The 15,745-nt window shown below is 44.1% G+C and overlaps 1 protein-coding gene and 1 long non-coding RNA gene across 3 annotated transcripts in view; both read right to left on the bottom strand.

Annotated features, from left to right (window-relative positions):
- Nucleotides 1-440: 440 nt before the first annotated feature.
- Nucleotides 441-10,585, bottom strand: LOC308587062 (uncharacterized protein). Of its 2 annotated transcripts, none has more exons than XM_081194447.1 (4): nt 10,156-10,585; nt 7,504-8,274; nt 5,603-5,695; nt 441-3,999 (listed from the first exon to the last, which is right to left on the bottom strand). In XM_081194447.1, the coding sequence occupies exons 2-4, from the start codon at nt 8,234-8,236 to the stop codon at nt 3,209-3,211; spliced, it is 1,617 nt and encodes a 538-aa protein (XP_081050573.1). In that variant the 5' UTR covers nt 8,237-8,274; nt 10,156-10,585; the 3' UTR covers nt 441-3,208. The 2 variants fall into 2 exon arrangements, with proteins under 2 accessions (XP_081050573.1, XP_081050574.1); XM_081194448.1 differs by lacking the exon at nt 10,156-10,585 and adding an exon at nt 9,412-10,103.
- LOC308587194 overlaps nt 441-15,745 on the bottom strand; it is a 196,957-nt gene continuing 181,652 nt past the window's right edge. Inside the window, exon 2 of the long non-coding RNA XR_014008285.1 lies at nt 441-1,625. This is a non-coding gene — a long non-coding RNA (uncharacterized lncRNA). The remainder of the gene's footprint in view (nt 1,626-15,745) is intronic.

Raw genomic sequence — 15,745 nt, 5'->3', positions numbered from 1 at the left:
TTTTTGCGCTGAGCAACAAGTGGAAAGAAGGGCAGAGAGGGTCGTCTCTCTATCTTTCACAGCTCTGGGGAAGAGGGACTTTCAGTAGGTGAGAACAGCTAAACATAAATGCCTTTTTCTGCACAATTTTTTAAGGATCAGGAAATCTGTCCTCTTTTGCTTCTGGCCAGCACAGGGCAGGATTGCAGAGCTTCCAGCCTGCAAAACCACATCCCCACCCACAAAACCCCATGCCTGTTCATCACCTAATGTCACTGTGTAGAGCCTAGTTTCCTCCAACTTCTTGGATTATCCTCATACTGAGTAAGCCTAAATTTACAGGGGGAAAGCAATGAGAATGGTGTGGTCTGAGGGTAACGTCATGTATGCAAATGAAATGGGAACACAAACTGCTGCAAACACACGGTAAACTGTGGACAATACCCAAGTGTCACTAGTAATATGTGGTAACTTCCACTTTGACTTTTATTTCACACAAAGATCAAAAATATTTTTAATGCACTTCATTCTTATCCTTTATTAGCTCATATTTATTTGACTAGATTTTCAGTGTTACTTAAAATGACAAATTAATTGCACTTCTTTATTTGCTGTCCAGTAGTGTTGTTAACCGATCAAAACGTAGCTGGCTTTGTGCCTTTAGCAGCAACTTGATTTGCAGAAATCAGAAGGCAAAGTTTTTTATAAGATGGATGTGCTCATTGCTACAATTCAAACTTCTGTTAGGTTGGCAATGCTATTCGCAAGTGTGGCTCCTTCAGACTGCAATTCCATGTTCGACTTCAAATCAAAAATAATCTAGGTGAGTTGTTCTTGGCTTGGCAGCCAAGAACCTGAACTTGCCTTCTGAACAGAGAGACACAAAACTTGCCTTCTGATTGGAGACACAAAACAGCTGGATTCAAGCTATATGAACCTTTAAAGAAAGCAGCATGCACAGTCTTAATGATTTGTGATGGTTTTCCTTTCTACTGCAAGTGAGGAGACAATAGTCGGGTTGTATCCAACCAAGTTACACTCGCTGAAATTAATGAACTTAAGTTAGTCGTGTTCAGTAATTCCCATGGGTTACTCTGGGTATGCCTAATACTGCCCTTTGTTTCCCAAGAGACAAAGCCAGGTAACAGAAGGAAAGAAAGTTTTCTATCTTATGCGTCCTTTCCTGGAAATAAACTCCACTGAATATACTGGGATTTGCTTCTGAGTAGACATACGTAAGGTGGCACTGCAAGTGCAAATGGTGCAGATGTGAAACAATTAATGTAGCAGTTAATACAGGGATGGAATATGATTGAATGGTGGGTGCTGATGGAACTCAAGCTACGGAACCAGCTGGCACCTGCCATGTAACTATAGCAGGTGGTATTCAATGAACTAGTTCCTTCAGCACAAGGACTTTGGGCTGTTTGACAGAACTTCTCTTCCCTCTCCTCATGCACCCCCTGAATCTGTTCAGGGGTCCCCCGCCCACCCTCCAGAGCAGATTTTGGGAGGGGCAGGGCACACGCAGGGAGAGAATGGGAGAGTTCCACTGTGCAAACAGGAATTCTTGAGCTCGCGGAACAAGCGTATTGGATACTGGAGGAGGAGGAGGGGGAGTTTGGATTTGATACCCCACTTTATCACTACCTGAAGGAGTCTCAAAACGGCTAACATTCTCCTTTCCCTTCCTCCCCACAACAAACACTCTGTGCGGTGAGTGGGGCTGAGAGACTTCAGAGAAGTGTGACTGGCCCAAGGTCACCCAGCAGCTGCATGTGGAGGAGTGGGGAAGCAAACCCGGTTCACCAGATTACGAGACTACCGCTCTTAACCACAACACCACACTGGCTTTAAGGGTTCTACCAAATCACCAGCAAATATCCATTAGGATTAAAAAAAGAAAAAGGAGACACTTCTTTTGGCATGAAGTTTGTTCTCTGTTATTTTGGAACAGACAGATTTGCCTTCCTGAGAGATTCTCCTATACAAAGACATAGTCCTTAAAAAAATTTTTTTTTAATTCTTCTGATAATTTCCCTCTCCTGCTCGTGACTCCACTTACCTTTTCTGCTTCCTACATTTACCTCCTCCATCCAGACTAGCTTTGTCTCTAAAGAATGTATTATTTTATGTCCTTTATTCCAGGTGCTATGCAGTTTCACATGGGGAAATGACAACTGCATTTATCTGCCTCCTGTGGTTTCCGCGTAACACACCTGCCTTGCAATACTGTCTGGGGACTTGATCACCGCTAGATTATCAACAGTTAAATTGAAAAAACAACAACATTTCCCTCCCTAGCTACCCATGCTCTCCGGTTCTTACAAACATGACTTGCTTTTCCACTCATCTCACTACCTAAGAAAGAAATTTGTGCAACTGGCTAAGGCACACCCAAGTGCAAGGTTGCATCATTCTTCAGGAGTTTCCCGATTTATTGCATTCAACTGTGTGAACCCCCGTACCCTGAGTTTAACCTGGACTGGTCTCCCCCCTATCAGTACAACAGACGTGAACCATATTGAGGCCGGCTCAAGCAGCACTGTTTGCTTCTTCTATGTATTTATAGTATTCTTTCTATGCTTTTGATTCAGTGCCAGCACCAAAGAAGACACACAGAATGATCCTGTGCCGATATATATTGCAGGGAAAGACAGCCTTCCCTGGTCACAGATGTAGAATTTATTGCTGTTTCTTTGCTTGTGAAGAGTTAATAGAAGCTGCTAACCAGGGCCTTCCAGATTTCAGGTACACATTACAGGGCGTATTCCCCGCCCCCCCTGCACATGAGGATTTAATCCATATAACGGAAAGCTTAGGCACACTGCTATATCAAAACTAACTTTTAAGAAGGGCAGAGTTTGCTAAGGGCAATTTCCTGGGTCTCTGAATTCATTCTGTTTTCCTCCAGTGGCAAAAAGCATTCTGGATGTGCAACGTGCAAGAGATAAATACCACCCACCTCTCCATTAGTATTTTTTTAAAATTGTCCTTTGATTGCATCACAAATGCTGAAACGGCTACAGAAGTAGCACAGTTAATATCCTTCTCTTTTTGTCAATCAATACCAACATCAAAATGCATTATTGATATAAAATCAGCCAGCTCCTCATTAATGCTTCTAGACCCTTGCTTGGCTCACACAGTCATGTAGGGGGAAAACAAGTTTCCTTGATTGGTGCAAATCCTTCAGAGCTTTTTGGCTTTCCTCTGAAACCCGCCTTGTTCAGCCCTGGGCTCTGGCTTGCAAAGGGCAAGCAGCATCGTCTATGGCTTGTACCGGGTAGACTGGGAGGACCAGGTGAGATATGCGGCTCCACAATCCACTCAGTTTGTCCGTGTCCATGTGGTTGTAGGATGTGGGCATGTCTGAGTTTGTGAACTTGGCCCAGAGGAAGTCCCGCACGCTTTCCTCCACAATCTGTGGGCCAACATTAGGCTCCAGGTTCTCATCCTCCAGCAAGACTGTCAAAATCAGCGCCACGTCTCTGAAAGCTGCGCTCTCGTGGTCGCAGTACTTGTAAAAGATCAAGGTGGAAGCCGCAGGCAGAGACTCAAACTGATGCACCACGGCTGCCCTTCCCCCTCTGTGGAAGCCAGAGGTGAGCTCCTCGTCGACAGCCAGCTTGGCCCTATCGCTGCTGAGAGTGGATTTTGAGGCTCCATCCACCTGGACCGTGCTGCCGCCGAGGGATGAGGAGTAGATATCTGCAATCTGGGAGCTGAGGCACTTCAAGGTTGCTTTGCCTTCCTGAGCAGAGGCAAGGAGTAAGATAGCTGGCTCCGTGTGGCGGGAAGCATTGAGGTGTTTCTGTAGGACTTTCCGGACCCGGGCCCACAGGTAAGGTCTCTGACCCGGGAAGCTCTCCTTCAGAGGTTCAAATCTGGACAGGAAGGCCTCCACAACTGGGTTTTTGGGCACATTCAGGGGGGGAGAAGTGAGATAGCCAGAGGCGCTTATAAAAACAGCAGCCAAAAGCACCCCAGCTCCCAGTGCAAACCCATGGGACACAAAACCTGAAGACCATGAAAGACAGAAAAACGTGATTCAGAAAGGAGCCCGATATACCACAAAATGCCTTATCATCACTGATATTTGTAAGCCACTCAAGGAAGTCTCTCTCCCCTCTCCCCATCCCCCAGCTGAAGAACAGGATAAAAAATGCTATCAATCAAATTGCTGTCTGTTGCACTGTGAAAATCAATAAAAAGCTTTATTTTAAAATCAATAAAAGTCAATCAATTCACATGGCAATAGACTCAGGGTAACACACGGCGGACGGCATAGACTGGCTTCACCTTGTACTGAAAATATTTCATACTCCAAAGCAGTGGCGTAGCGTGGGTTGTCAGCACCCGGGGCAAGGCAAGTAATTTGCGCCCCCTAACCCGTGGATTTGCGCCCCCTAACCCGTGGATTTGCGCCCTCTAACCCTAACCCCCAGATGTTGCGCCCGGTGCGGCCGGCCCCCCCTGCACCCCCACACTACGCCACTGCTCCAAAGGCGGCTGCCACCTTCTGACACACCAGGCTCCGTTGGCAGCAAAGTAGCCGTCAAACGTCAGCTCTGCCCTGTGGCCAGCTTCCCAGGGGCCACATGCAAGTGGTGGCCAGGGCCAGAGAGAAAACTGGGGAGCGGAGTCAGCAATAAAATGAGCATGGCAATGTCTGTGGCTCTTATTTTTCTAGCCCAGGGGTCAGCAAACCTTTTCAGCAGGGGGCCGGTCAACTGACCCTCAGACCTTGTGGGGGGCCGGACTATTGGGGGGGGTGAACGAATTCCTATGCCCCACAAATAACCCAGAGGTGAATTTTAAATAAAATGACACATTCTACTCATGTAAGAGCACGCTGATTCCCAGACCATCTACAGGCTGGATTTAGAAGGCGATTGGGCCGGATCCGGCCCCCGGGCCTTAGTTTGCCTACCCATGTTCTAGCCACATGAAAGCTCACCTGACCTCTGATCGGTCATGCTGCTGCTGCTTACCAGGAGGTAGAGGGAAGGAGAGAGGAGAGGTCTTGGTGAGGTGGGAATGTTGCAAGCGAAACAGCCAAGCCAATCCAGGGTTTCTGCGGCCAAGTTTGCACTTTGCCAGCCTCACCTCCATCCTCCTCTCTCTCCCTCCTGGTAAGTAGCAACGCAACTGACCAAAGGTCAGGTGAACATGGCAGACCCACCTTGCCATCCACTGCTGTCGCCTGGACAGAAGCATTAGGGAGGGTATAGGGCAGGGAATAATAATAATATTTATACCCCCACCCATCTGGCTGGGTTTCCCCAGCCATTCTGGGCGGCTTCCAACAAAGGATTAAAAATACATTAAATCATCAGTCACTACAAACTTCCCTAAACACGTGGCCTGGGGTCCCAAGGGGTGAGAAGGGGTGGGTCTGGAAGATCCCATTCGGCCAGTGGGACAGAGATGTACCACCCCTTTCTTGCACAGTAAACCTTGGCTGAAAAAGAATAGACAGTTTCGGATACTAAGAACTGGAGTAACATTCCCAATACAAGCCCTTTTAATTCAATTTAAGTTAATTTCCTTTTTTGTCATTTCTTAATTAGAATTCATTTGATCAGCTTTGTTGCTATGCAGAGGACAAAGGTTCTCTCACCATTACCCGGCTGCTCCATCGGTCGTTCTCTTGCGCTCTGCTGGCTTGCCTCTTCTGCACAGGGCTCAGTCTCTGCTTTGCGTCCCATGTGCCCTGAGAAGAACATCAGCGTTATCAGAAATAGCAGCAAGGAAGAAGTCCAGCCGGCCCAAAAGCAAGACCAGAAGAAAAAGAAATCATGTAGTGTACCGGCTAAAACGTGAGGGTACTTGCCCTGAAAGCTCCCTTCTTATAAATGTGGTGGTGAGTCAGCTCAAATTCTTGCTCTCTGGTATTTTGGAAAATGAGATTTATGTAAGGCGTAAGTTTCGTTTCCAATGTGGCAGTGCTTTTAACTACACTCTCATAGCACACCTTCCCCCCCCCCTTTCCATCTTGCACTTAAATGTCCAAATGTCTTGCACATTATAGTCCAAATGCTATTCATCAGGAAATAAGGATTTGTTTTAAGTTTTTCATGTGTGCTAAAATTCAGTCTAAGTTTTTTTATATAAAAAAAATCATTTAACCACATCAGTTAACAGACATGGATACATATGCCATAGTGTTATTGTTTCAGTTAAATAAATTGTTTAAATTGTTATTACGGAAATAATTATTTTTCTCCTTACAATAAATTACAGCAGAAAAGTTGTCCAAATATAAAGTTAACTTATTAAACCTCACAATAATTTCATAATTATCTGTCAATGTATTTCTAATAGTATAACCAAAATCAGTAATTTTTGATATAACTGTAAAAACTACTCTGAAAATTTATTATTCCAAAAATGAAACCTTCATCTGGTTGTAAATATTAAGATTATACCAGCAAGAATGAGTCTTTCTGTAAAAAATAAATAATGATTTAAATCAAGTCTTACTGACTAATGATTTAAATCATGATTTAAATCGATTTGATTTGATTTAAATCAAATCCACAGAACGAGATTACCAAAAGTCAAGTCAGGAGTGGTATGTATTTCCTTCTAGTCTATTCTTCTGACTTCTAATTCTAACAGCTAACTGCCTGTTTAAAATATATGAGCTTTATCCTCTTCCACTTTAATAACAAACAAACAAACAAACAAACAAACAAACAAACAACAACACCACACCAATCATCACACATTCCATGCTGGAGCAACTTTTTAAAAAATAATCATGCAACAAGAATCAGTTTTATACTTTTATGTCCTTTATTCCAGGTGCTTAATTTAAACCCGCTGGTCCTGATCTGTTTCTTTAATGCAGAATTTTAGACTGGTCTCTTTCATGTGTGTATGCAGTCAAGGTTACCATATTTTTCGCCCTATAGGACGCACTTTTTCCCCTCCAAAAATGAAGGGGAAATCAGGGTGCGTCCTATGGGGCGAATGCAGGCTTTCGCTGAAGCCTGGAGAGTGAGGGGGGTCGGTGCGCACCGACCCCTCTTGCTCTCCAGGATTCAGGAAGCTCTGCGCAACCCTCGGGAGACCGGCTCCGAGGGTTGCGCAGAGCTGCCTGCAGTCCCCGGCTCAGCACAGCTCTGCGCGGCCAACCGGAGCGGGGCGCTAAGTCCCGCCCCACTCCGAATGGCGGCGCAAAGCTGCCTGCCGTCCGGGGATCAGCGCAGCTCTGCGCGGCCACCGGGAGCCGGGGGCGAAGCCCCGCCCCGCTCCCGATGGCGGCGCAGAGCTGCCTGCCGTCCCGGGATCAGCGCACTTCTCCCCATCGCCAGCCCCACAAGCTGGGGGACAGTGGGGAGGCAGAGCGTGCCTTCCCACTGTTCCCCGACCTGGTTCTTCCAGCCCCGCACCTGGGGGGGGAATAATTTTTTTTCTTATTTCCCCCCCCAAAAAACTAGGTGCGTCCTATGGGCCGGAGCGTCCTATGGGGCGCAAAATACGGTAGTTACCATGGAATAGTTACTACAGTCTTACCTTCAGTCAAAGATCTCTCCAATCCAGGGCCTTCAGGCTTTTGAACAAAGGTTTCATTTTCCTCGTCCAACAGATTCTCTTTTGCATCACGAGGGTCCTCCAAGGAGTGCTCCCTTTGCTGGCACCGTGAACTCACTTTTTCCTGAAGGATGGTCTTGGGCGAACTGTTCTTCTCTTCCATTGGAGAATCTTGTAGACCAACTTGGCTTGAACATTCAGCCCTTTCATCTGAGGAACCTACCGCATCTTCGGGTGCAAAACTGTCTGATAAACTATCTGTGCCTGAGGAAGGCAATATATCACATTCTGTAGGACCAACTGTCTCTATTTTCAGGAGATTTCCGTCAGAATCTAAGTCCTCTGTTCTTCCCTCAGGTTGTTCCAAGGAGTGAAGGCTCTGCTGGTCCTCTGAGCTCATTTTTTGTTCTGGAGTAGTGTTGAGCAAATTGTTTTCCTCTTCTGTGAGAGAATATTGCCGGGTAACTTGGGCTACACACCCAGTCCTTTCACCTAATGGGTTTAACACATCTTTATCTTCAGAACTGCCAGATATGCTAAATGAACCTAGGGAAAGCCTTGTGTCGCATCCCGAAGGGCCACTGGTCTCCATTTTCAGCAGAACTCTGTCAGACTCCAAGGGCTTTTCCAACAAGGAATCCTCTATGGTTTCTTCCGTTTCATTTTGTAGAGTATTGGGTGAGATATCGTCCGTATTTGGGGGCTGAAGAGTCATCTTCCAGTGCGTTATCAGCTTCTCTTTTTCAGGGAAGCCTGCATGGGCCACAGAGAAAAATAATTGGCTGTTGTGCAATTATCAGGTGATTTTGAGTTACAACTTACTTAAAACCTCACAGTGTTGTTGTGAGGACAAAACAGGGCAGAAGAGAACCATATACACCACCTTGAGCTCCCTAAAGGAAAGGTGGGACATAAATGTGATAGATAATAAAAAAATAAAATAAAATCAGAGTCCCTATGTATTCAAGAAGCTTTTACAGTTCCATGCAGAGGAGGTATCACACTGCACATCCAGTAGATTGCTACAAACCACAGCTTCAAACAGATTAATATTTATTGTTGTTTTATTTCTATTGTTTTGTTATTCTTTGTATGGTATGTTGGGCAGTCTTTGACTGAAAGGTGGGCTGAAAATATCTTAAATAAACCCAACAAAATAGTAGCCAGTGGCAAAGCCAGCCCTATTGTTCACAATTTTATCCTATCCTTTCCTCAAGGAACTTTATTCCGTTTCACTTTCTGACTTCCCAGGATTACTCATTTCCCAGAAATGAGGTTACAGGGAACCAGACAGAGGACCTTCTCGGTAGTGGCACCCGCCCTGCGGAACGCCCTTCCATCAGATGTCAAGGAAATAAGCATAGCTTCGCCCCTGCCCTGGGTACCCTGTTGCCTGAGGTGATCGCCTCATCTGACCTTATGGATGGGCCAGCCCTGTCTACAGTGTATGTAGATGGAAGGAAGTTTCCCTTGATAAAGAGTTCCTGTATTTTCCCAACAAAGTGCGCTTCGTAGCGAGGCATTCCTGATCAAACCAGGGTTTAGATTTGTTGGAGTATAATGGTTGTCACGGGACATGGGTGGCGCTGTTGGTTAAACCACAGAGCCTAGGGCTTGCCGATCAGAAGGTCGGCGGTTCGAATCCCCATGATGGGGTGAGCTCCCGTTGCTCGGTCCCAGCTCCTGCCCACCTAGCAGTTCGAAAGCACATCAAAGTGCAAGTAGATAAATAGGTACTGCTCTGGCAGGAAGGTAAACAGTTCACCAGAAGTGGCTTAGTCATGCTGGCCACATGACCCAGAAGCTGTACGCCGGCTCCCTCGGCCAGTAAAGCAAGAAGAGCACCGCGACGCCAGAGTCATCTGCGACTGGACCTAATGGTCCCTTTACCTTTAATGGTTGTCGCATTGCCTTTTTTGGGGTCAAACAGGGTTGAAGAAGTGAAATCAAATCCTGGAACAAGTTTATTCTAGTTTCAGGGCATGAGGAGTTTAAGAGGTTGTCTCTCCTAATGTATCTGAGCATAACCTCCCAGATAAAGAGAAATATTGTTAAATAAGGCAAAGGAACATGAATTTTCCTTAAAGCGGGGAAACCAGCTTTCCTAGTTTCAACCCACGACTATTTCCTATATCTTACGGTGGTCTCGAAAATATTGATTACTCTCCAGTCCATCCGAACACATTTCTAGCCAAGGCCAGGGGTGGAGGAACAGGGGCCGCCCAAATGCTGGACTCCAGCTCCCATCAGCTCCTACCAGCTTGGTCAGACATGATGGAAACTGTAGTCCGATTACTTGGGGAGGGGGGGTCACAAGTTGCTCACCCGTTTAGGGCACTCACATAACACCCAGACCTAGGTGCTCACGCTGAGAGCCAACGTTGGCAGGCCTTTCTGCTCGCGCTGCCAGTCCGTGGAGAGGGTTCCCACCCGTTCCTTGCCTGCTTCGCGTTTTGTTATTTTCAGACTTGTTTGGCTAACCAAGCGCTGCAGAGGAACTCCAAGAGCCGCAACTCCAAGAGCCGATCACGGCCATGCATCTGGGAGAGGCAGGGGGTGGTGAAGAAAAGCGGGGCGCTCGCCTCGCGCGCCCCTTTCTCCCAGAACCCAGCGGAAGGCGCGACCGAAACCCACCTTTCACGCGCTTGCTTTCCAAGCGTTGGCTAATTCTTCTCTCTTTTGCGCTCCTCCTCCTCCTCCTCCACTCTCTGACCAGGAAGTAAAGATGAAAACAGACTCTTTCCCTGTAGAAAGTGACTTCAGGCAGGCCTTCCGTGTGTGTGTGTGTGTGTGTGTGTGTGTGTGTGTGTGTGTTGCTTGCAAGAAGGGGTTTTGGTTTTTTTGCGCAGAGAGATTACGACCCCCAGAGCCTCCCCAAACTTCCTAGCAATTCCTACTGGAAGCCCCGCAGCGCACCGCACTCACACGCCCAGGACTTTCCATTTCTACCAACGTCAACACCATTCATCCCAAATGGCACTAGGTTCCCCCCACCCGAGGGATGCTGGGACATGTAGTTTTCTCAACCCTCCGCGTCCTATTTAGGAGAAAAAGAAAGCAGGTTGACGTTTCGCGGTCGAGGAAGGAGCTGCAATGTTCCTTCCAGCTTGGAAAAGTCCCTTTTGTTTGCGCGCTCCGACTCCTGCTGTGCTTTTGTGCTTTATCTCTTGAGAAAGAAGGAAGAGGAGGCCATAAAACCCTGGCCGCTTTGGTTGGAAGGGCAAAGTACTCCTTTTTAACAAGAATAGAAGAAACGAGGCTCCCTCTCTCCTGTTAAAAACTCGCGCTGTGCGTGGCGCAGCAAGTCTGGAGAACAACCCGAGCATAATAAACGGGGAGGGGAGAAACTGAATAAATTTGTGAGGGTCTCCCCCCACCCCCGCGATGGCAGGCAGTGTTTGATGGGGATGGCAAAAGGGCACGGCTGTCTTTTACTTTTTGTTATTACGTTGTTTACTGCTCCGAGGTTGCCAAAAAAAGGCCTATAAAATTTTGAAATAAACAAAAGGACGCAATGCAATTCTAATTAAGCACCCAGTGGTTTCAATGGGAATTGTCTGTTCACTGTTCCAGTGAAACCTATGAACCTTTAATGAATGCATGGTCAGTTCTGTGAGTGCTTACATATTATCTGTACATGTACTTGCCTAAAAGAAAGCCATGAACCAGATAAACTTCACCAATACACTAATGGGTATGATCTTGTAGTGACTGACCAGGAAAGCGATCTTGGGACTGTGTTAATTAAAGCATCACCCAAGTGTGTGGCAGTTGCGAAAAAGGCATATTCCCTGCCACAGATCATTAGGCAAGGAATTAAAAACAGCCAATACAGTGGTACCTTGGTTTACAACCATAATCCATTCCAGAGGTCCGTTTGTAAACCAAAACAGGTTGTAACCCAAGGTGCGCTTTCACCAATGGGGCCTCCAAAATTTTTTTGTTGGTAATCCCCCCAAAATGGGTTGTCATCCAAAAAAAGGTTGCAAACCGGGACACACACTTCTGGATTTTACGTGTTTGTAATCCAAAATGTATGCAAACCAAGACGTATGCAAACCAAGGTACCACTGTATAGTGATGCATTTGTACAATCTATAATGCAACTGTGCTTGGCTTGAAATACAATGTTTCCATTGCTTCTTAAAAAGGATATTGTGGTTGTGGAAAAGGGTATCCAAAATGGTTGAGGGTGCTGGAACAATTCCCTTATCAGATGGTTACAATGTTTTTGGCTTTTTTGCTGGGGGGCAGCAAGTAAGGGGGGGCAGCTGGTTTGCCGCTGGAGGAAAGGGGCTGCTAGGCTAGAGAGACCTTTGGTTCTGATCCAGCAGGGATATTATTGTTATACGCCACCCCCAATCTCCATGGCAATGCAAGACTCCAGGAGCTTTACCCAGGAAAATGGGAGACAGCAGGGACTGTGGTGTCTTTATGATGTATGGTTTACTGACACATATATACAACTGAGCTTGCCATGGAAGGGTTCAGAGCATCAGCATTGCAAAAGGGTCCTGCTTCCCCATAGGCACAGCAGCCAGTGGCGTAGCGTGGGGGGTGCAGGGGGGGCCGGGCGCACCGGGCGCAACATCTGGGGGTTAGGGTTAGGGGGCGCAAATTACTTGCCTTGCCCCGGGTGCTGACAACCCACGCTACGCCACTGACAGCAGCATCCTTGCTCTGTTGCCCTGCTTTCCAAGTCAAATCCCAGCCTACTCTCCCCACTATTTTAAACTAAAACCTCACCTAAAACACTGGCATTGTCTTTTTCAACTAAGGGAAGGGAGGGAGGAAATCCACTCATTTGCAAATAAGATTTGTCCTTTCATCCTTTGTCTTGCTAACACCTCATTACCCCAGGCTCACACCTCACTGCAAGCAGGAGGCTAGTCTTGACTTAATTGGCTTTTGACACTTGCTTAATTAAATGATTAGCAAAGTCTAGCATAAATACACACATGGAGCACCTCACACTGGAGACTAGCCTGTCTCAATAAGCTTCTAACACCCCAAGACTAAATTCTAACACTAACTTGATCAGGAATTTAGATGTCTTGCTCCCAGAGATTCCTAACATTATGTAATAATAATAATAATAATAATAATAATAATAATAATTTATATGCTGGGTTTCCCTAGCCACTTTGGGTGGCTCCCAACGGAATATTAAAAACACGATAAAACATCAAACATTTAAAACTTCCCTAAACTGGGCTGCCTTCAGATCTCTTATAAAAGTCAAATAGTTGCTTATTTCTTTTGACATGTGATGGGAGGGCATTCCACAGGGCGGGTGCCACTACCGATAAGGCCCTCTGCCTGGTTCTTAACAGCAACTTATCACCTTTCCTTCTGTCTGAAAGTTATCTTATGGACTTAGGACTTCTTGCTCAGCTGTGCTCCCTAGATTTAAACAGGAAAAATGACACCAGGATTGCACTTTCAGCAGTTTTGATACTTCTGAGCAGTTTATCTGTCTTTAAAAACACTATGGTTTTATGCACTATTACAACCTGCTGACAATGAACTCATGACAACATACTGGGTGTTCCTCCCTATTTCACCTTAGCAATAGTCCCCTCTGATAGGCTAATGTTAGTAGGTGCTACAAGGCCACCTAGTAATAAGCTTTTTTTTTTTGATAAGTGGGGACTTGAGAATGGGTTTCTCCATTCCAAGTCCAGCACAACAGCCACTATACCTCACTGGCTGCTAACATGTAAGTAATTTACTTGCTTTCAAATTTTATTAAACATTTTAACTAAACATTTTAACTTGGCATGCTGCTTTGTGGGCTGTTGACCCCCAAAAAATAACACATCAACAGAGTTTACAGTGTTTGTTTAACTGTACAACCTGGGCTCCTTTGGGAGGAGGGCCTGGATATAACTTTGGACAAGAAGAATAAACAGTGCTTTTTTTCCAGCCGAATTTGCCTGAACTCAGTTCCGTCACCTCTCAGGTGGGCACTGTGACGGAAAAGTTTGTTTTTGCTGGGCAGGTTGGGTCAACAAGTGTTTTCTTTTTCCCTGCCAGCAAACGGTTAACGAATAGCAGCCTCTGATTGGCCGGGGTTCGAGGAGAGGGGTTTGAAAAGGAGAGGATTTGGAGAGACAGTTCTTTTTTTAAAAAATAATATTTATTGAAAAAAGGATTTTTTAAAAAGGTTTTATACAAAAAAAGAAAAAGATCAAAATAAAAAGTAAAAATGAAACCATCATTTTCATATTCTCTACTTTCAATACCTTCTTTCCTTGACCTCCTCCTCCTCCCTTTTCCTGTATCCTGTTTTATAACAATTAACAGCAAATCCTTTCCATAATTCAAAAAGGACTGACAAACCCGGGACCTGGAGAAAAGGACGTTGGATGAAGACTGGACTCTTTTCTTTTTATTCTTATTATTAGGACTGTTTTATAAAATTGATGAATGTTAGCAAAATGTTGAAATGAAATTATTTGGCTCTTCTTAAAATGTTATAAGAATTAGGCAAGAAGATTAGGGTTTAGGAGAAGTTGACAAAAATCAAGATTTAAGTTTTAAACCTTAAGGTTTTCTATAAGATAATATGATATCAGATTAAGGTAATGTTATGACATAATATTATGAATTTTGGAGAGACAGTTCTTTAGGTTGGGAGTCGGGATGGGAGAGGAGAGACAGTTGGTTCTGGGTAGAAACATCCTCTCTGAGGAATATATCACAAGCTAGAGAAAGGAGTCTCTGAGCTTAGTGTGAAGGACAGTGTGTGGTGTCCTGTAAGAGTAATAGGCCAGGAATTAGATTGGAAAAAGTTTAAAGACTATCTACAGAAATACTGTAAAATTAATGAATCTTAGAAGAACGTTGGAATGAAGTTATATATATATATATATATATATATATATATATATATATATATATATATATATAAATATTTATTCAAAGTTTAAAATTACAAAAAGAAAAAAGAACAATACAAAATACAAAAAAGAATACAACAAAAACAGAGAGAGAGAGAAAGGTATAAAAATACATTCGATTAAAATAAGAAAAGAACAGATTAAACCTTTACATAACTTTCTTCCTTTACTTATTTCCTTGACCTCCTCACACCTCCCAATTTTGTATTCTAGTTCAGATGGAATGAAGTTATATGGCTTCAGTAGAAATGTTATAAGGAATGAAGTATAAATAGATTAATAGAGTATTAAAGGGAAAAATAAGGTTAGAATGTGTTAAGATAATTATAGGATAGAAAGCAGAGGAAGATGGAAAGGAATTGCTGAAACAATTAATAGAAGTGGAATACAAAAAGGGAGGTGTGAGGAGGTCTTTGAAATAAGTGAATGAAAGAGAAGATATTGAAATGGTTTGATGTGTTTTAAACTGTTTTTGTTTTGTTTTGTTAGTTTAATGTGTCAGTGTTATGTAGCGTTTTTGTATTGTATTGTTTAATTTTTTTGTGTGTGTAGTGTTTAAATTGTTGGAAAAGTAATAATTATTTTAAAAAAAAAAAAGGAATTAACTGGGAGGCTGAGCCAGGAGAAGAAGCTGTGAGAATACATTTTTTTTGGATAATATTTTATTAGGTTTTATCAATAAGGAGATTCAAAAGAATACAAAAACAGATAGAAACAAAATTACAAAATACAAACATTAAACACAAAAAAGACAAGAAAAAAGGAAGAAAAAAAACACATAAAAAAGAAAACAAAACTCCCTCTTTTTAAATTTCTCTTTAGTTAACTTATTTTCCTGACTTCCTCACGCCTCCCTTTTTTGTATCCCTCTTTTTAAAAATTTAGTTCAGCAAATTCATGAAGCTGTGAGAATACAGGCTACTTAGGTCTCATTCCAGTCAGGAGGGGAGAGATTCTGCTACAAAAAGAGAATAATAATAATAATAATAATAATTTATTATTTATACCCCACCCATCTGGCTGGGTTTCCCCAGCCACTCTGGGCGGCTTCCAACAAATCACTAAAATACAATAAGAAGACTCCCAAACCACTTAAGAGGGGTGTGGAGACCCCTGGGGTCTGTTACTTGGAGGACCTCAGGAATAGGGTTGTCCAAGGGGTGGGTAACTGACAGAAAATACCACCTTGCTTAAGAACCAAAGCATTAAGCGGCAAGCAACAACTGAGACAGAACTGAAGAGAAATAGCATTATAATCCGAAGTATCTTATGCTTTACCCACTTGTGCCATAAACTTCCTTTGTTTAATAAAATATTTACTG

The sequence above is a fragment of the Podarcis bocagei genome (assembly GCF_964188305.1).
Source record: "Podarcis bocagei genome assembly, chromosome: 5".
Taxonomy (NCBI): domain Eukaryota; kingdom Metazoa; phylum Chordata; class Lepidosauria; order Squamata; family Lacertidae; genus Podarcis; species Podarcis bocagei.
The sequence above is the reverse complement of the archived record's forward strand: the minus strand, read 5'-3'. Positions and strand labels throughout refer to the sequence as shown.

What these genes read in the sequence shown, in the direction of transcription:
- LOC308587062 (XM_081194447.1), bottom strand. Translation starts at nt 8,236, where the DNA reads ATGACTCTTCAGCCCCCAAATACGGACGATATCTCACCCAATACTCTA. An exon ending in GGAGAGATCTTTGACTGAAG is followed by an intron (nt 5,696 to 7,503) that starts GTAAGACTGTAG and finishes TGTTCTTCTCAG; the next exon opens with GGCACATGGGACGCAAAGCA. An exon ending in GATGGAGCAGCCGGGTAATG is followed by an intron (nt 4,000 to 5,602) that starts GTGAGAGAACCT and finishes CATGGTCTTCAG; the next exon opens with GTTTTGTGTCCCATGGGTTT.